Genomic DNA, 22,206 nt, shown 5'->3' on the forward strand with positions numbered 1-22,206 from the left:
GTGGAAAAAACAATTCAGTTAATTAGTTTTTGACTTAATTTATTTAGCTCCATTTTGCATCACACATCTGTTAAGAATTACTCTTAAAATATAAAGTTTCATTCTTCAGAAACACAAAGATCTTTGCTTTGGCATCAACAAGAACTTTTCCTTTGGACACATCCCATCTCTGGGTAGGCACCCTTCTCTGGCAGGTAGAGAAATGCTTTGGAGCCTGCATTTCTCCCACAGCACAGCCCTGAGAGTGACAATCCTCCACAGTTCACCCAGGAAATCAGGGGCAGGATGATCCTGCTCCTTCCCTGGGACAGCCCTCTAATTTTGGGTGGTATTTGGTTGACCTGCAAGGGTGGAGCTGCCCAGGTAGTTTATTCCCCTCTCAAGTGGCAGCAAGTCACTGTCAGCAATGACTCCCTGTCCACCTGAGCACCAGCAACTGAACAACACTGCATTTCCATGGCCAGAAAGCCATCAAAAGATCAACAAACCAACACCAACAAACCAAGAGCAGCAGCTTCCCCACTACTCCTCAGGAATTACCTGATGAGATTACTGCTTGCAATCAAGTGATGCATTTCTGTTCATTTACTCTTGATTTTCTGCCAAAGGCATCTATAGGGAAAAATGAATGTTGCTGCTACAGACTGAAATCAAAACTACAATACACAACAATCCATCAAACAAATTAAGGGCTGTGTTTTGTTATCACCACAAGCTTGCCTCTGACAAGCAACACAAAGGAGAATTACAAGCTCTGAAACAAACCTATTAACCAGAATTATGTAAACCTGAAGGATTTTATCAGATGTATTTCCATCAAAATAAAAGGGCAGGATTTGCTGACAGTAGCAAGGTGGGAAATACTAATTGCTAATACCAATATACATCAATTGGATGTATAGCAACAGGTTTAGTTGACTTAAAAATTAATTAAAATACCCCATTCCCTCACAAAAGCCAGTAATGTATACCACAGCATAACTGCAAATGACTGAAATGCCTTTTTACTTAGGGCTACCTCCCCTTTTGAATGAAATTGCTTGCAATGCTCTCACTAAATGATTCCTAGTTCCTGGCTCTTAGTAGGGTGTGAAATGTAAATGCATGTTTTGAGCATCTGCTTTTGAAATCACTCCCTCCCCTCTTTTACCTACAGTTCAAAAATCCTTGCAGTTGTGGGGTTCAGAGTTCTTTCTCACTTCTAAGTCTACAAGGTTCATAACACAAAGAAGAAGACGGGATTTTAAAGTACCTCGTTGAACTGGAGCATTAGAGTCTTAACCAGGATTATTTAATCAAAACATTCAGAATAGGTACAATTTCGATTTTTGCCTCTTCAGTCATGTTCAGCAAGGCAATAAAGCTCCTCCTTGCTGACCTCCAGAACAAGCTGTGCAGTTTCACAGGCACTATTGTTCTGCACATCACTATTAGCCACATCCACTTATTGTTACTGGATATTACAAAAAAAAAAATAAATCTACTGGAAGGTAGACAAATGGCAAGCAGTCAATAGAACAGATCTGGGTCATCAGACTTTGGGGCAGAGGGAAAGGAAAACACTAAAGTTTTGTCTTCAGTCACCTGCACAAGGTACCACCCATTACCACCACTGGGATTACTGAGAAGATGGCAGATATTCACTGCAGGAAGTCCATTCTCAATTTTGAAGCCAAATAATTGCTTTTTAGTGACAGGCAATATATATGAAAGAGAAAGAATTTTACACTGTAGGAAAGAAAGCTAATGGGGCAAATCTGGGTTATATATTTGTCACCTACTTGATGAAATCATCAACTCTGTCATGTAGACTTTCAGCAATGAGAAATGAGGTGAAGGGCACCCCCACTGTTCCATGGTTTTATTTTTAGGGCTTATTTCATCAGTTAAAGGTTGGCTTTTACCATCATTAAGGAGTGCAAAGACCAAGAGTAAGCAAGAAGTTTTCACTTTTATACCTACCAGTCTGCCAGGGGACTATTCTACCCAAAATAGGCAGAAGCTACCATCTTAACTAAGAGGGTTTTTCTACACAAAGTAGCAAATAACCTACTTTGCAATTGTTTGCTCTCCTTCACTTCTTCAAGGCAAAGAAACCTTCAACCACGTGGGAGAAATGGAAGACTAAGAGATGAAATAACTGGAGACAGCCCAACTCTTCTCACCCATCTTCTCTGCTGCAATTACTGTCCACAGTAACTGCTGTCTAGAGACTTTGCCAAATTTAACACAGTTTTGTCTTTTGTGCTCCTCCTTTACCACTTGCCACTGTTGGGATTAAAGGAGCAAGAGCCTTTGAGGTACAAATTACCTCTGAGCCAACCAGCCAGAGTGATGGAGGAATAAATGTGACCTACACATTTTGTCCCTCAAAAACACTCCACAGACTGAGCTCATGAATTCCATTTCCTTGGCTCAAGGCCTGGAAACTTGAGTCTTTACCAAGTGCCAGACCTCCCACTGAGGGCAAAATTAACCTCAGTTTACAGGTCAGAGCACTCTGATATCCTTGTATTTCACCAAATATTGCTTTAAGGATATGAGGAGAATGAGGTTGTCTGAGTAGAGACATCTGAGACCACTTGGTAGGTTTTTAAAATCTGAAAGGTTGTTTGGTTTAGGCTTTCTTTTTTATACAACTCTAATGGGGATTATGCAATCTAGCAACCATCCCTCTTTCACTTATCACTGCAACCTCCTCACCAACCACAGACTGGTGTGTAGTTTAGAATTAATAAATTCATTTACATCTTCCTCATGACAAAGGAAACTGTTGTAAGATTAATAATGCAGTGGTCACAAGGGTTTGTAAAGCCCTCTGCTACATCCTGCCTCTACAGGAAATGCTTAAATTGCAGTTTAATGCAACAATTGATGGAATCAATACCTTTGGCTTTAAATGGCTCACTAGCTTTTAGGACTCTGCCACTTTTAGGTTCACATCGTCTTTGCTCTTCATGGTTTCCACATCTTCCTGTTGCTTTGTGCTATATCTTCACCCCTTCTCCCCATCATTCCTCATGTGCTTGCAGCACCCACTCCCAAGAAGACTCTTTAGCCAACTTGCAGCAACCAAGAGCACTTTTACTGTTTAGCTATGCTTATTGAATACCAGCTAGTTAATATTTAGTAAAAAACCCAGCTAGTACTGGAGAGAATAAACCACTCTACGTCCTTTAAACTTTTAAAAACTAAAAGAGAACAAGTCCAGCATAACCGCTTCCATAAAAGCAAAAAAAAAAACCCCAGTAATTTCAAACTTTTTAGAAAGGTAAACAATGCAAGCCTCTGCTTCCCTGCAGTCATCCCAAATTTTCTTTTCTAATTGCTTCAGAAGAACAGTTCACATTGTGTGGTCAGGCAGAGAAAAACATAATTAAAGTTACACAGAGATTGTCTAACTTGTTAGTATCCCAAGCCAAAAAGGGAAGAATATACACTGTACTTTTGAGAATGAGTTTAAAAGGACACAGACTGGTTTAATGTTTGCTCTAATTTACAACAGATACAATGACAAAAAAATTACAATTTTTCTTCCATTTAAAAAAGTTATTTTCCATATTTTTCATTCTGTATATAGGCCAATCCAGCCTTAGCTCCAAACTAGCAACACACATTCTTTCATGCTTGCCTAGCCATGAGACACATGAGCTATACTGAAAAAAAATCTACACTGGTTTGCAAAGATTACCTAACAGAACAGGACAGTGTCAAAGGATGGCCAATTGAAAATTCCAACTGTAACTTTGATTTCAGGAAAACAAAAAAAAAGAAAAATTTTTGCACAGAGCAAAGAGGTCACTTCACTGAATTAAGACCCACACTTTCCAAACTCTGCAGACTGTGATAAATGCCTTATTTTATTAATCTACATTTTTATGCAGAATTCACAAGAAAAAGGGGAATGAGATCCATCTTACCCTGTAAATTGTGCATACACAGTGAAGGACATACTACAGAAACAGCAAAGAGCAGTGAGACACTGATGCAGCAACCCAGTCTGTCCAACAGGTTTTAGGGAGCACAGTTTGCTCAGGAACTAGACTGAATAACACCTCACTTCTGGGCTCTCCAGGGAACAACTAAGGCAAGGAGAACTCTTCTTCTGCATTGATCAAAGCAGTGGTGCTGCTGAGCTGCAGTTTGGGAAAAGCACAGTCAGATGGGTGATACCATGATAACAATCTGGGATAAAAACCAGTCGACCACGTCTGGGCAAACCAGAGTGCTCAAGAGAACACAACCATTATTGCTATTAATTACTGTCTTCTGAAGGTGGAAATACAGTTTTAACTTCGCCCAAATAGGTGTCACATCACCTGTTCACATCCTGATCAGCCACTGCATTTATAACATAAAGCTTCAGACCATTATTCTGCCAATACTGATTGGCATTGGCATGATAATGATCAGTGTGTTTGAGACATCCAGTATGGAAATCAAATTTCCATATTATAAACATATAAGCAGCTATTTTGGCTGTCTCTGACCTCCTACATGGGGATGAAACTCTTCACATGCCACCAATAAACAAACTGAGCACAATTCAAATTAAATTTAAAAGAAAAAAAAGATATTTTTTGTGAGTCCATCCTCCCATTCTACATTGCAAGCAGGAGCACTGTGATAGACTTACTGGTTACTCCCAACCACCATTTCTGCTTAAATTTGAAATAAATATTCTGGGCTATACTGGAAGCCTGAGTTCAGATCCACTGCCCACAAACAAGTCCATGTTCTACACACATGTTCTAAACACCCATCAAAAACTGGACAGGTATACATTAACATCTAACTCCAAATCTATGTTGTGCTGACCCACATGTAGCTGAATTTTCAATGTAACAGCTACAAATTATTTTGGAAAACTAGTATCTATGTTTATGACAGTCATAAAATGTTTTGTAACATTTTACACAACACAGTGTTGACCACAGCCAGTGCTTTAACTTTTCTACTCTCCAACACACAGTGGTGCCCTTGCCACAACTTTTTTTTAAAATCTTCTTTTAAAAATACTACAGGACTATAAAGAATGTTCCACGTTTGGGTTAATTTAAATTGAGTGCTTTACATAACCTTCTTTACATCACAGGAAAACCCCAAAGAACTAGGGTTAAAAAAAAAATAAAATCATCCAGTCAAACTAGGAAAGATTATTTAAAAGTGGGAAAATCTTACTTGAAGAAGTAAATTACTGAACTGCTGAGATACATAAAGGACAAACATTCAAGCCTTTATATAAGCCGTAATATGGAGGGAAATAAGCTCTTTACACTTCTTTTTTTTCTTAATATATTTGTAAACACCACATCTATTCAGGAGATTTCTAAACGACTTCTTTAAAGTTTTATTTTGTTGCAGTTGACTTCTCTTCTGATTTATTTAGGGCAGTTGCTACTGGTGTTTTGCACAAAGTCAAGTCAGGAACACTCCAACCACCCTTAGAAATGACAGACATTTCTCATACAATCAGCAGAACTTGGTCAGCATGGTTCTGTACATGCACACACAAACATCAATATATTTAATAATAAATTATAAAACTTACTTTCCTGTATCTGAGGATTGGTTCCAGCCTCCTTGAATATCCCTTGTGTTATCTTTCCCAATACTACTTAAGATGGCATCATCTTTATTTACAGAATCCTCTTTTTTTCTAGATGTAGGCTCTTCAATTTTCAGGTGCTTTGGCTGCATGTCCTTTGGAAAGGTATTTGTGCTCTGTAAATCCTTTTCACATCTGTTGGGTTCATCCTGGAAGGTAGAGGGTTTAGATTCCACCAAAGAAGATTTTGATGCAATATTAAACAAGCTTCCAAGGAAATGAAAAAAGCCTTCTCGGGGTTGCTTGTCTTTATCTGATGTTTTGATTCCAGGAGTCAAACTAGGAAGGCTATTAGCCTTTTTCAGCTCCTCCTGGATTTCAGACTTGCTAAGTTCTTCTGTGGAATGATTCTTCTCTTCATTTTGACAAGCCTAAGATAAATATAAAAAGCACACAAAGATGATGTCATTTTCACACATTTCCAAATTCCTTGATTTTAATTTGCACCTATGCATTGTATTCATTCCAGGAGATCACTCATTTAAAAAGGTTAAACCCCACTGTTTGCTGTCTTCTCTTTTTGTACCAAAGAGGTCCCTATTCCACAAAAAGTAAAAAGGATTAAGACAGGCTAGAATATTCCCAAAGCAGCCGCAGTGGGAAAAAATACAGGACATATGGCAACAATTGCTTCAACTGCCATAAAAAAACATGGGGAAGAAGGAAGGAACAGTTATTTCACACTTCAGACTAATCCCCTCAGAAAGCACAGCTTCACAAACAAACCTCCATGTGCTTGAGAGAACAGTGCTCAGCTTGCCAATCTAGGCAGGAGCACCACAGCCAAACACAAACACACTCAGAAAAACCGAGGAGAATCGAGAACAGAATTGGGATAAACTCACCTGACATCCCAGAGGTCAATCCTACCTATTATCCTATCAGCAACCTGATGCTGAACGCTCTGGCCAGCTCTCCTTCATCTGCACAGCTGTTTCCAAATGGATTTGTTGTCTCCAGCACTCAAACTGCCTGGCTTTCCACACTGCAAAGTCCTACAGAGCACTGCCCTTGCACCTCTGACCTTCTGAGCTGCCCATGGGCCCTACCACTGAACTGAAATGAACCAGCACCAAGGCAGGGCTTCACCTCATTCCAGCCACATGTTCACTTCTTCCCTCAACTCAGCTGAGCATCTGCACCCAGAGGCAAGGCAAGCTCTGTTCCTCACCAATTTATGCCCTTGAATTTCCCCCGTGCCAGCTCCTCTCAGAGATCGAAGGACTGCTGTCCAAGTTCATGTTACTTCTGTCAAGACCATCTGCCCAAAAGGATGATGCAATTTCATTGGAAGGCTTCACAAACACCACATTTTCAGCTTCACAATCTGCAAATTTTTTTTTCCCCTGGACTAAAGTTTTCTGGGAAGCACCTCCCTGCCATCCTCACCCTTTGTAGTGAGTGCCATAGGCTATTGCTGCCTATTTTATCTTTACAGTACAACCCTTGTAATTTCAATTCCTGATTCAACCCAGTTTATTAACATAGATTAAAGTTACCCAAGCTTTTCTCAGATGAAATCTATCCTGCTCAACAGGAGTGGGAAAGAACACGAACAAAAACGCCTATGCAAATTTTAGTTGTGTCAACAATACATTTGGATAAGAGTAATTGTTTCAAATTGGGCAACACCTACCCATCCAATCTACACAGAAAGCTACTGTTTCCACTAGGTGACCAATCCTATCTCCACTTCAAGTAATCTTAAACAAGCCAGAAGGCTTATTTGTTAATAGACCATCTAGGATCATGTTAATAAGTGTTTTAATGAACTCAGCTTCATCCTTGGGGAACAGCACTTTGTTAAGAACTTTCAATATATGTATTTAGTGATACTGGACCAGTGGTCTTTAAACTTCAAGCAATGCTTTTTCACCCTTTAAATACAGAGCAGATGCAATTTTTTAATATTAAAAGATGCATGTGTTGAAAATGGAATTGTTTAAGTGAGGGTAGAAATTGAACAGCACTAATTTGTCCTTCAGAAATCCACACAACCTCCATTTTTTTTGTACAGGCAAGACACTTGTACAGCCACACTGAACTTCTAAGTAAACTTTTAAAAGTGGGCTAAGTCAAACTCTGGCCTTTTTTCATCCCACCTGTGACAAACTCCACCTGCTCCCCAGATACTGCACTGATCAACAGCTGATGCATCACAAAGGGGTGTAGTCACCCCCGTGGGATCGGAGATTTACCACCTTACACGTCAACTCTACCCAAATCCACCCCTGGAAATGAAGATGCCAACTGTGAAGCTTGCAGATGTTCCACAGGACATTTGCAGCTCTGGCTGCTGTCTTCAATATTAGACAAGTAACACACAAGCCTGGAATTAATCTCTTAAATAATTAACTTTATCTCACAGGAACTGAGTACTTTGCATAAGGAAACATGAAACAGAAACAAGAAAATAAAATTATTTCCAAAATTTGATGAGTGAATGATTCACCATGTCAGCATCAAAGTTCTACTGTCATATTTTCTTCCTTCACTTTGACTAAAACCTCAGCATTCTTCAACACCAGATTTTAATTCAACTTTAAGGGAAGGAAGGCACTTCTCTGTAGATTTGTGATTTGTACCATTCACACAGATTTGTCAAATCTAAAAGAGTACCTCAGTGCAGGAAATGCACACACCTCTTAATTCTTCTCTCTGCACAACCCTTTAAAGCCATAAACATTTATATTAATCATTAAAATATCTATGATGTTAACAACTAAATATATTAACTATAAAGGAAATAGTTGCATTAAAAACTTGACAACAGTTTAGTCTTGCAAGTGTTTTTGGTTGTTGTTGTTTTGTTTGGTGGGGTTTTGCCCATTTTATAAAACCATTTGTATTCAGAAACTAGTGGAGGGTTTGTTTGGTTCTTTCTCCTATTAGGAACTGAGACATGACACATAGTTAAATCTCTACATGTGAAAGTCTTCTCCCAGCAGCTCTGAGACATAACACTTGTAAAGACTGCGCTGCTTATTTGTGAGCATAATTTATTCCTTGCTTGAAAAGCTGTTTTGTAGTCTCTGCTTCCAGAAACAGAAATCTATTTAGACTTTCCTTCCTCTTTAATCTTCCTTTCTTTACTTAACTTTTGGTAAATCAAAAGAACAGGAAGTTTTAATATGAAAGGGTCCTTCCATACCTTTAACCATAAATAGCGTCTTGCATGAAAAAAAGCCACAGAGAACATTTACACTGTGTTTATTTGAAGACATATGTGGATATTAAGTCCTAACACAGAAACTATGCAAATCCTTCTTTCTTTCCTTCAATATAATCAATTCTACTCTCCATATATTCTCCCTCCTGCTCCACTTTGCCATAACAGACAGCTTGAGCTATTGGTATTTCATCATTTGCACACAAAATCTCAATTCAAAGTCTGAAGCACTGTTCAGTCATTTTACAAACAGCACTGTTCCTGCTGCAGAGATTTTGAACTTTGTATTTTAAGATGGTGCCATATCCAAATTGCTGAGATGAAAGCACATGATTTTACTTTACGAAAGCCAGCAAGCCTCTAGCACAGCAGGAGCCTTCAGGCACAAGTGCCTGATGAAGGCGCAGCATGGTGGCAATTCCACGAGCCAGCACCACAGAAACTTTCACTTAGCATTCCCCATGCCTCTGTCGCAGTCTGACAGAAGCCCCCAGTAAATGCTCAGGAAAAAACAAAAAGGGTGCAGGGTATATAGAAAGTAATCCTTTCCATGGTACATCCCACCAGTTTTCAACAGCCAGGGCCTCTAGCTGACCTTGACCTAGAGCATTTGATGCTGTGTCACAATTAAGCTTGAGCAGTTCGATACTCACAACACTGCAGGAATACCAGTGACTCTTGTTTTACCTACATTTCACGTCATCAGTTGAAGAAAAATAAATTTAAAAAGTCATCTTACAGTGTCACAGCAGTCTGAATAGTTTCTCAGGCTCACCAAGAACACACTAGTTTCTGGATGGAAACCTACCTGCCAGATCGCCTTTGAGATCCTTGCTGATGCAAGGATAAAAATTTTCCTGCTCTAGTGCTGTCTTTCCATTCCTCTTGTAATGAACTGTCATCAGTTTTCCCCTTGCCTCCCCTTTCCCACTCTCTGTGAGCTTTCGTGCTTGTGACATGCTTCATGAAGCTTTAATTAGCTTTTAGTCCTTTGACAACTCGTTACTCTGAGTTTTGCTGGGCAAGCCCTGGGTAACCTGGCCTGACCTTGTAGCTGAACTGAAGCTGGACTGGATGACATTCTGGGGTCCCTTCAACCTGAATTATCCTATGGAGCTGTGCCCTCACATGCAATGAGGCCGCTGTGGCAGAGTGTGAAATGAGATTATAACCTGAATTGGGTGACGGAGGAGACGGCAGCGATAAGTGACGCTGCGCCTGGGCACTGTGCTCCCACTTTGCTGCACAGAAGCCTGGCAGCTGGGGCTCAGGAGACAAGCCCACGATGCCATGATGAATCCTGCCATGATGTCTCAGGCAGGACTCTTATCTCAGCTGATTTATTCAGCAGCAGCCGAGGTGTGTTTTCCAGGCTGTAATCCACTCCTGGCCGCGGCACAGACACCCGCCCTAATTGCACCTCGGCAGGCGGGCGCAGGGCTCGCCACCAGTGTGAACAATCCCCCGAGGTGGCACAACAGCACCCTGAGGAGGGAGTGCTTCGCCGGGTTTGCCTCAGTTTTCCTCACCTCCTGCACCAGCAGGGAACAGCCACCCTCGTGAACCACGCTTGGGTGGCTGAAGTTTGAATTGCCGGAGGTTCTCCCTCAGCAAGGCCTACGTCCGTCTGCCAAAAATACAACCTCTTTTATTGCCCTAATGAGCGAAATGAAAACATTAACAGCATTAAAACACAGATCTCCCTGAACAAAGCATTCGCTTCCAGCCACAACTGCCAGACATTTCGGATTTCCCTCGCCATGAATGAATGCTCATTACGAAGCAGAAACTCCAGACAGCCGCGCAGGGACCTCACAGGCCGCCTGTCCCGCGGCTCTGGGAGAACACCCTGCCTCCTGCACGGACACACTTCCACCACCTCATCTCTCCTGTACCTGTGGCAGAAGATGGCCTGCCATCCCTGATTTAGGATCATCACTAATTCACCCCAGAGACTTCCAACAAGTCATTTAAGCCCAGCACCCCAATTTACTCATCTGGGAAAGGGTCACAGCACTGTTCCTGAATTTCTGTTTGCTGGCATTTAGAAATCATTTAACAGCTTCAGGCTGAAGTGCTGGGTGCACAAAGTAGCACATTTAGGCACTGCCACCTATACTACAGGAAAATTAATTTTATTCCTAGCCTTAGCTTTGACCTTCCAATACAGCTGAGATGGCTGCATTTCATTTAACAATTATGAGCATCTCATTCAATCTGAACACCGACACAGCATATAAATTCTGTGTGCTAAGCAAAATCCACAGTGATACAGCTGAGGCTGGTGGCAGGCTAGTTCATCCCCACAGTAAGTCATTAAATGCAGGTTTTTCAACAGATTTTCTTTCTCTGGGAGGTTAAAGCATATTTGGTGCAATCTCCCACTTTTATTTTAGTGAGTGGGACACACTGAGGTGCCTTAAATCCACATGTGAAATAAGCTTTTGTTTTTTCAAGTACGGTGAGGAAAATCTTTTAGGCTTTTGCAACTAACAGGCAATACTTATGGAAACCCAATGAAAAACTAGTGGACATACTGAGACATAGGTTAGGAACAACGCTTACCCAAGGAAACTAGAATGGCATTAAGAAAAATTCAGGCAAAAGTACTATCAGACAGTGAAATACACAATAAGAACCCCTAAAAATCCACTGCTGTTCATGAGACAAATTGATTGAAAAAATACATGGTTAAAGTGGGTTTTTCCTATGTAAGCCAGTAATCAGAATGGTGGTATAGAAGATGTAAGGGAGGTCCACCATTGTAAAGAACTATTTAGTCTTTACTAAAAAGTACCTTTTAACTAATAAGAAAAAGCAAAAACCCTGCAAAAGAAACAAAGAGTGACTTGAGGTTTTGGGGGAATTTAAGTTAAAGATGAACTCATAATTGAATACACAATTAACCTGAATATTTTGGCTTTTTAATACTGTCAAGTTTTCCTTCCACATCCGCATTTCTCTGGTTGGTTTGACATGAAAAAAAATCAGGTCATGGCAACCCCGGAAGACAAGAGTAACTAGAAAACTAATGAAATCATGGCATCTTCATAATCAAGAGTAAAAGTTAAACAACAGGAAAGGACTTTTAGTCAAACTGTATCAGTTTTGCATTTTTAAAAATAAACCTGTTTAAAGTCAATGACTATTTAACATTTGGAAAGACAACTGCATCTGTTCAAAGTTCAGCACTGGGACTTTAAAAATTTGTTTACCCATCTGAATTCTTGAAACAGCAAGGAGTCATTAATGTGTATTTAATTTGTCAGATGAGGAAAGAAAAGATGAAACAAACATTCTCTGAAACTCTACAGTATTCTCCTAAAATCTGAGGAAGTATGCAGAGATGAATTCCCTGACAAAAGCAGCCGATAAAGTAGTAAGGGTGACCATTTCAAATGAAAAGGTAGAAAAAAGGAGGTACAATTTGAAATCAAGTTTCTGCTAGGTCACATTCACAGGGCATTTTAAACTCCGTGAAAATCTCTAGAATGACAAAATTAATTTCTTAATTTAAAAGTTTCTCTTCACACCATTTTCAAAATTGCAAAATTTTCCCTTCTGAATTTTCTAATTAAATTATTTTAAAGCGCTGATCAAAGATTAAAAACTGATATTCACTTCTGAGCATACAACGATCACCTCATTACTACAAGGGCTACTGTGGAGCCAGAGAACAGAATTAAATTGTCTGTCTTCTGTTCTTTTCCCCAAAGTCTTCCAGTACTACACTTTCATTGCCTTTTAATTAATATGTTTTCACAAACAAAACAACTTCTGTTCTCTTTTATTTGACAATTTCTTGAAGCTTGGGGAAAAAAACAGGTGAAATTTACCTTTTCAGTGGAGAAGGTGACAGTACACTGGGAATAGGATGAGACAGTGTGATCTCCACCTGCACTTACATTCAATTGGCAGATTATAGCACCTGGCATCACACTTCTGCTTCATCTGCCTGCTGGTTTTCTGAGCTAAACAGACCAAGGTTTAAGCCTTTTTTCTTTTTTTCCCACCCATCCTGAAACAAAGTTCCCTGCTCATCATCCCTTTTTTTAAGAAGTAGTAAAGAGGGAAGCATAGATTTCTAAAAATCTTCAGTATGACAAGGGAATTTATCAGAACTTTAAATGGGATTATCTTGAAATATCTTCCTCAACACATACAGCTGATAACACCAACCATCAATTTAACAAAGTGTCCAGGGAAACCAAAAGATACCACCTATAAAATTCCATTTCAACAAAAGTCTACATCATGGCTGAAGAGAAAAAGATCTGCTTTCAGCTTTCACAAGAGAAATACTGATTGTACAAACTCCAAAACCATTCTTGATTTATCTTTGATTTGTTGCTGTGGGGAGCAACTGCAACAGTTTTCAAAAGTAACCCTCAGGTTTTTCAAAAATTCATGGTTGGCAGCAGTAGTCCATCTCCCTTGACTCCCAAAAGACAAACCATCTCTCTCTCTGATTTCTAATTAATAAGTCAGGAATTTAGCAGGAATTCACAGCCTGAGAAGACATTACTTAGATAATTAGTGATGAAATTTAAAGTGATGAGATTTTTGAAAAAAAATCAATATAAAATAAAACCATGACAATATAAATCCCCACCCCATGCTATATGGAAAGCAGTATGTAGTTAACTAAAACTCGAGGTTTAATTTTGATTTCCAACTTTTTTGTAAAACTTAAAACTATAGTCAGAATAAGAGACATTCATAAGAACAGCAATCTATATTCATCAAGTTCATGGGACTCCTAAAAAAATCTTTTGTAAATTGGCACACTGGATGAAAAATTTTGTGACAGAGAATTACAACCCAAATTAGGCTGAAAGGAATGTGGCTGGGGAGGTCATGCAGTCTGTGCTCCTGCACAAAGCAGCTCTGGTTCATCCAGCTTTGTTTCGAGTATTTCCAAGCATAAAGATTCTGCAACTCTCTTGGGAAAACTGTTCCAATATGTGACCATTTTTATAGTAAAGGGTGGGGAAAAAAAAAAAGGGAATTCATATAGGTTGGATTGCCCATGTTCCAACTTGTACCCGTTGCAACTCCAAAAAGAAGCTGGCTCCATCTTATCACATAATTGCAGTCCTTGACATCAAAATTTAATACCATGTCTCCTGCTTAAATACAGCAATCTTTATGTTGCCTTGAAATGAAATTCATGTGAGAAAGCAGAGCTACAAAATAATCTCTTCTCCATGTTCACAGTGTACAGGAGTACTTGTCAGAGGACAATTAGCTACAGGTTTAATTTGTAGCACAAAGCTTTAGATGGCATGTTAGGAAAAAGACTTTTTAATTATAGGGTCTATGAAATTGGTAGAACAGTTGTCTGATGAGGTTGGAGAGATCTTAAGAGATCTCCATCCCTGGAGGTCTTTGAGAACAAGTCAGACAAACTTTTATCAAGTATGACATAGATACAGAGATCTCACCTTGGGGCACAGCAACAGACTTGATAATCTCTGCTGTACTCTCTGCCCCTGAGTTTGCTATGAAGGTTAAGACTGTCTCAGGCTAAACTCAGGCTTGAGCCTATGGGCCAAATGATAGAATACTTGGTGCTACTGAAATACTGTAATCTAAATTATACATTTGGTGTATCAAATTTGCACTTACTTTTTGGAACTTCTGGGTTTGCCTGACAGAGCCCACATGGTGGTTCCTGTGCTGAAATGCTTAAGAATTCTTTCCTAATGGGTTATGGAAGAATGTGCTATTTTCTCCACACACTGCTACAGGAAGGCTATCTGGGGATCATGAAACACACTTTTTCAGGGAGCACTGTTGCAATATTCCCTTTGAAAACAAAGTCCCTGTAGCGCTAAAAGTGAGGTTAATGATATACTAACGTGTACTGGACACTGTGTAGTGCAGATACTTAGTACACTGAACATGAAGTTGAAGAGCTGTTTACATCCACACAGCCATCTGTTCAACAATCACGCTGCTCAAACGGAGCGTTTACCCAGCAAGGACACCCTTTACAGCCCTAATTCAAAGAAACAGAAGCAAAACAAAATCTGTAAATAAATATGGGGGTGGGGAGGGGCTGTGCTGCTTCTGCAATCAATTAACAGACACAGCAAGTACATTTCAGTAATATTTTCTTGAAAATGATCAAGTGATGACTGATAAAGTCCCCTTGGCGCACAGAAAAATTAGGCTTAATATTTTCAAAAGGTGCGTGTCAAAATATCTTTTTCTCTCTTTATAAAATAAATATTTCATTGTAGGGAAAAAAATAACAGGAGTAAAGTACAGAAGTGGTGTCTAAAGCGCTCAGAAGAGTCAAAGAACTACCATAGCTCAGCACAATTCCCAGCTCCACTCACTCAGTCAGTTATAATTTAGACATTCGACCTTTGCTGCTAAATCAGAGACTTACAGCTCCTCTGCTATTTTGGCCCTGGCCTCCTGCTGAGATGGCCAATGAATATACAAAATCACGGCATGGAAGTCTATCAGAAATATGATGGCTCATTAACTTGGTGGCAGCTAACAGACACTACATGGTTTCACTTTTAGTCACCATCCACCTGAAATGCTGAGGTAGAAGCACAGCTCAGAGACATGGGCATGCTTGGAAACCTGCCCAAAACTGATCCACATACAGATTCAGACATAGTTCACAAAACACACTTTCCACAACGTTATTTTTTGTCAGCCTACAGTAACCTTGATGATTGGATGAGAAAATCTGAAGCATCTTCTAGTAACACAAATCATACCTTTCACAGAATCATATAGGCTGGAAATTAAGATTATCCCAAGACCACAATTAAGACAGTGTCAGTTCTCTCTAACTGCTCTGGTGCAGCCTGGTGATCTTTGCAGAAGACAGTTTATTTTCGTCAATGTGGTGTTACCAAATTTCAGGTTTGTATTGGAGACAGCAGTGAGAGAAAAAAAAAGACCATCCAAAAGAGGGGAAGCATCAGAAAACTAATACTTTCTCTACTTCCTCTGAATAAGTTTTCACTGTCTAGTTGTAATTTCAGTGCACACAAGATAAAAAATTAGACTGCTAAAAGCACTCACTACAACACATATGAAACTGCTCAAGTGTATCACAAGGTTATTGGTCACTTAGAAAAAAGGAAATTGAATTAGACAGGAAGCTCTCAGTACAGCTGAAGAGGCAACACGTTCTAGTAATATGAAAACCACACCTTCTTCCTAAAGCCTATACAAGCACCAGCTATTATTTCAAAGACAATGTCATGGTTTTAGGGTTTTTAACATAGGTCTATAACAATATAATTAAATTAAAAGTTATGAAAAGACAAAGAGGAGATCAGATATTTGGACAAAAACTTTACAGCACTAATTTTGGTACCATCTTTTAGTACAGTATTATAAAAACATGGGTTCTGAGCAAGACTATTAAAACAGATTCAGCAGGAAAGATTCTGAATTGTGGCTTTTGTAAATTAAAAAAAAATTAATCAGATTTTATTTTTTTGGCAAGAAAGAAATACTCTTAGGTAACTTAAACTTGCTGTGCTTGCTTTGCTCCACCTACACATCCTGCTTTTTCCTTGAGACCTAGCCCTATTCATACTTCCTTTAAGCAATTCCTAGTGCTGAAGTGCTGTGCACATATGCTGAATACTTCCCCTTCCTCAGTCCAAACCCTCCTCCAAAGGAAAATCTGGTTTGGAATCTTTCACTGATCTGACACAGAAAAATGAGGTTTTTTTAAAAACTGAGAAAATTTTCTTCTATTGTAGTAGATAGAATCCTCTCTGGCTTATCAGAAAGCCTTCTGCCTGCATTCCAAGGCATAAAATCAATGATTTATGGTAAGAGGAAGCCATGCAGTGGCATTTTCCAGGAGCTCTGAACTGACAGAGCTGGCCTAAATCCACTCAGCTTCTTAAAAAACATTGTTTTCCACCTTGCTGTAGAACAACCACAGTCAAAACAGAATCTTATTGAGAAAATAACCCTGCTAGGGTCTTTGTAGAGCAACTGCAAAGTCTCCAGCTTTGGTGAAACCCAAACAAATGGTCCTTATATACTGAGGATGCAACTACACAGGGACTGTGGGCTCTGCAGAAGGGAGCACTTCCTTCTCCATACACCATGAGGGCTCAATGAATGCAACATGCAATAGAAATCTCAGATTTAGTGTGTTAAGAAGCCTACAAATAAATCTGGCAGACTAGCCAAGCCCCTTCTGGGGAAACAGCCATCATATTATCTGCACTGAACTGAAACAACTCTGAAAAAGAACAAAAATTCAAGCAAAATTGCTTAGTGACAGGATCACTAAACCAGCTCTGTGCAGGGCAAGATGTGACAGCAGCAAAGACAGCTGTTATCACCTGTCCTGTACACAATTATTTATGGTATTTGGCTGAATCTAAGCACAACTTTAGAGGTGTGCCTAGTGCCACAGGAGAAAGCCCTGATCACAGAGGAACATGTCCTTTTCCTGCAGTACAACACTTACAGGACAAGACAAGCATGATTAACACGAGTAACTGGTGAGGAGCACCCGACGTACAGACAAATTTCAGCAGAAAGATCTTACAGCGCTCTGGCTGGCAACCAGCAGACCTTCAGGCAAGCAAAGACTTGCTGGTTAGATATTCATAAATTATACAGAAACGGTGCTTTAGAGCAATGCCTGAAAACATGGTTTGATAAAAATATTAGCTTTCCTCTTCACTGGCTAACTGCACGTGGAATTAACACTGAAGCCCCAATCTTTTCCTTCAATTAAATACGTGGACTTTGTTTTAAGAATGTGAAGCACTAACAGTCTTCCTGTCTTTGGCATGTACATTAAAACCCTGGCATAGTAGATCCCAAGCCAGAATATGGCAATCAGGTGCCACACTGCAGTACAGGAATGCATTCAACACCAGAACTCTAACAAATAGTCACAAGCAGAGGTTTTACCTAAAATAAATATTAGTCAATAAAAATCTTACCTTCAAAAGTGTAGGCTGAGTTGTGCTTTCCTTTTGGCTGCTCTTTGAATTTATGGCTTCGCTCCCTTTGTTTTCAGAACTGAAAGACAAAAATATTCTGTAACACTGAGTTTTTGCATTATTCAAATCCTCTCAAGAGCCAACACATTCAATTTAAACACAAGACAGCTTTAACTTAGAAGGACAGAAGAACATATTTTCCAAACTGTATCACATACTCTGCAAATACTGTAACTGAAAAAAACAAGTCCCAAAAAGCTGAAGACAGGACCATAATGACTATTTCACCTCATACACAGGTTTTGAACTCAAGCATTCAGAAACAGCACACAGCATTTCAGGTCTTCCAGCTGAAAAACTACAAGATTTCCATGCCTGTGTATTATTTTTCAGCTGAACAATGATCTACCACAGCAGCATTCATTGCCACACGACCACCTGGCAAGGCACACCCCATCCTGAGGGCTGTGAGCAAGTGGAATGTACTCTTGGCAGGTGGAATCATCCCAAATCACAGCCACCACATTGAACAGTTCTTCACTGAACGTGCCCAATGGGCCATGCAACCGCAAAACACATTTTAGAAAGGGGACAACAGGTACATGTTTATTTGCAAGGTAATGCCTGCTGTTCCATTTTAAATGTCAAAAGTCCAAAACCACGTGTCTCAGGAAATTCACTAAATTCAAATTTTCTTGAGGCTTCATCTTTGGAATGAAGGGAACCAACTCCCTACCTTCAACCCCAGTTCTTAGAACAATCCTTACACACAATCCAGCAGAGAACATTTTAATAAAAACCTTTATGCTACAAGCAACTTAAAAGGAAAAACATTATCAAGGAAAACATTAGTTGATGTTAATGACAGACATCAGTTCCTGCATTGTGTACCATTACATGAAGAAAAATAACTTTGTGCTAACATATCATGTGAGCAAGTATTTCAACTAATTCATAATCACTTTGAAAACCCTCCTTTACCAGTCTTAAACATTTAACTTTGCTACTGAAAAATGCACAAGCCCTTATTTCTGAACTCAGTGAAGAGATGAACTGAAAGCTCCTCAAATAAAAAACCAACAATTATTAGCAGTTTGGTGAAATTCCACCAGGATTTGGAGAAGGAATTAAGATGTAGCCCTGCTGCTCCTGACTGTAAACCACAGGTAAGCACATCTCAGTAAGACTCCCAAAATGAAAGGTTTTCTTCCTACTGTGGATTAGGCATCTGCATTCAGTATACACTGATATACACACAAAATGCAAATGCCACTCTGACTAAATGTAAGTTTCCTTCTCACCTACTCAGAGACATCATTCCCTTAATAAAAATGACAGCAGAACCCTCCTGCTATTAAGTTTACCCAGATATTTTGCATCTTTTCAGATGCAACAAAAGAAAAGCTTCTTCCTCCCATTTATAGATCATCTCCAAGTTGAAAACCATGTACTTTCACATCACCCTAGGTAATCTCTCATAATGCACTCATAAACACAAAGATACTTTTTCAGGGAGAGCATCAGACGAAGTCTTGGCTGTTCTTTGCCTCCTTGGAAGACAGAGCAGATGAATTAATATTCTGACCTATTAATTTCTTCTGCTACTAACATGTTTCATGAAGGAGATGTCACAATCACTCTGGGCAGTCTGGCACACTAATAAAAGTGTTTCTCTGTACATAACCTATTTTCTCTCTCCTAGTTTTTGTTTTGTTGTTGGTTTAAAAAAAAAAAAAAAACAAGCTAAAACCCAAAACACCTTTCTCAGATCTATATGGCTTTTCCTGATGTTGATACATTTGAGATGAACAGGAATTCTCTGGATTTAAGAGTGGAATAATGAGGTTGATGTCTACCAGACATTCCTCCTAGGCTCAGGGTATCACTCTTTATGGAACTGTCTGCAGACCACAAATGAGATCCTTGCTTTCATTAAATCCTGCCAGCATACATTACCAGTGTTGAATTATTGCATGACTTCATTTTGCTCGAAATCTTCCCTTTACATCATGTGTTTTTTCCCCCCCAAAACCTTTTTCATTTTTCCACTTTTTGTTTATATTTTAAATACATTTCTGTACTACTTTCTTCTATCTAGCCATAGAAATTCCACAGCATACATACCAAAACTGAAAGAATGCAATTCAGCAGATAAGCATCTTAAAATCAACAAGCAAAATAAAAAAGTATCAAAACTTTCCTTTCCAACATAAAATAACCCTAACTCTGGAAGCATTTCCCCACACCCTTTCATGGTTTATATTCTAGCGTTTCTACATTCCTTAACCTTTTGCTTGAGGGTGTAGTTCCTCAAACATGCTGACTTTGTCAGCAGAACCAGCTTTAGAAATCTCCACTCCTTCCTCTTCAACCCCAACATCTCTACATCCTTAACTCAGCCAAGAAGGGCTCTCAGTAGGGCTACATTGTTTGATAAAATCAAGAGGGAGGCAGAAGTTTCCTTGAGGAAAAATCCAGCTTGTGATCCAGTTTACAGTGCAGTGATTTCAAACAGCACAATGAAGGGACAGCAAGTGTCACTCAGCAGAAACAAGAAGGACGAACCACTGCCCCTCACATCACCACAGAGGCTGCTTGGTGTGAATCTCTTCTCCCCTTTGCCAGGGCCCAGTTCTAAATGGATCTCTGACTGAAACCAAATGCATTGAGTTTCACAGCACAAAAAGCTGTAAGTTTACAGCACAAAAGCTTCTTTGCTGCACAAAGGCCTCATGGGTTGTGTAGGATAAAATGGCTTTGTTTCTCTCAAAGAGGCAAGGCTACCTTTTGCAGCCTAAACACCACAGACACTGGGGCTGGGCCACGCTCAGTGCCTGGGAATGGAGAACCTGCTGGCTACTCCTCATTTCACTCACACAATACAACTCTGCAATCCCCACTAACAACTCACTACAAATTTCTGGGCTTTCCCTCTTCTCATCATAGCATCCAGACATCACCGTGACCTAGGGCAACAGCTGTATTTATAAAGTTTGGCTCCACAGAGTTTCAAGCTTTTCCAGAGCAGTGCCTTTCTGGAGCACCTTGCTATGGCAGGTACCACCAAGGTTACCTCCATCTGTGCTTAACCACCCGCAGATAGACCAGCCACCTCTCAGGAGAGCATTCCACACTGGTCCAGTCAGGAAGATTAATTAATCTTCAACTCTGTGCTTCACAAACAACTGTTTTTTCATTATTATTATTATTTTTTCCAACATTATTCACCCAAAAACAGGCACCTACTAACCCATGTTTTGAATCAATTTGTCTTTGCTTTTAAGCAGTAAAAGAGCAAAGCGTGATCATAGGAAGAAAGAAAAAACCTCTGCCAATTTGCTTCCAAGGTCTTCTTATCTACCCAGGCAGAAATTGTCACAACCACTTGTTTACATATTTAGACATACTACTCTCACTTTATAAAGGGAGGAAAAAAAAAAAAAAAAGGCATGGAAATACTAAATAAAAGGACATTGTGACAATTAATGCCAGAAACCCAAGCCTCTCAGATACATAATCTACTGCCCTTCTGTTGCTATTTCTGCTAGACATTCCTTTTTCTCTTATGTATTAGTGCATCCAACAGAGATGGATTAATCTTTAGCAAAGGTTTAGAGGAAGGTTAGAGGGATTTCTTCTCCTCAGCTGTCTTGCTGCTCTTTCTACTGTCTTGCCAGCATGCCTAACCTGATTAGCATCACTCTTATTCTCTAACTAATCAAGATTAAATTTAAGTTAGAGAATGGTATCTTTTGTATCTTCTGAACAAACCTTTCTTTGTGCCGTTTTCTGTTGCTTTTTGTTCCTCTGCTGCTGCCTCTGTTTTGACCTTTCTGTAATACTTAGACAGGTGGTGTCTGAACCAGAAGCAGGTTTGTGGTCCAAGTTTTTAATCATTACACTTTGGAAAGAGAGGTTAAGAGATTCTTACGAGAAAGACATGCTCACATTCTGCATTGCTGCTCACACAAAAAGAGATTACATGAGGGATTACAGTCAAGAAAAAAAAAAAGCAATTTAATGGAGCATATTTAAGTACATGGCTTTCAAGGTCTTTTGCAACTGCCTCTAAAAACAGAACAAGACAATTAGAAACAATCATATTTTCAAAAGGCCCTCACAGCATCACTGTATGGTGTGAGAAGTCTGCTTCCTCCATCCTTGTCCTTCAAAACAATCCCTCAGAACTTGCAAATGAAAAGCCCATCCCCTTCTTCCTTTATTAATCCACCCCACCCATGTTATGCACGCAGCAGATTGTGAATGTGTTGTGACAGATAAAAATAAGCTACAGGAAGCATACAAGTAATAAAACACAAAAACACAAGTTTGGATGAGACCGACCACACACAGAGTTCTTCAAACAAAGTAATTGCTGTGACATTTTAGGCTCCTTTTATGAGGAGAAGGCATGGACTGCCTGTTGCTGTTTGGGAAGGGGGAAATTAATGGGCACTCCCTTAAGGAAATGGGGACAG

The 22,206-nt window shown here is 39.6% G+C and overlaps 1 protein-coding gene across 1 annotated transcript in view; it reads right to left on the reverse strand.

Annotated features, from left to right (window-relative positions):
* The window catches only part of CRYBG3 (crystallin beta-gamma domain containing 3), an 82,741-nt gene that overhangs the window by 50,089 nt on the left and 10,446 nt on the right, over positions 1-22,206 (reverse strand). The window contains exons 2-3 of the mRNA XM_058830509.1: positions 17,729-17,807; positions 5,552-5,979 (exon numbers count right to left, since the gene is read on the reverse strand). Of these exons, the coding sequence (XP_058686492.1) occupies positions 5,552-5,979; positions 17,729-17,807 (507 nt within the window). The remainder of the gene's footprint in view (positions 1-5,551; positions 5,980-17,728; positions 17,808-22,206) is intronic.

Source organism: Poecile atricapillus, chromosome 1 (assembly GCF_030490865.1).
Source record: "Poecile atricapillus isolate bPoeAtr1 chromosome 1, bPoeAtr1.hap1, whole genome shotgun sequence".
Lineage (NCBI taxonomy): Eukaryota > Metazoa > Chordata > Aves > Passeriformes > Paridae > Poecile > Poecile atricapillus.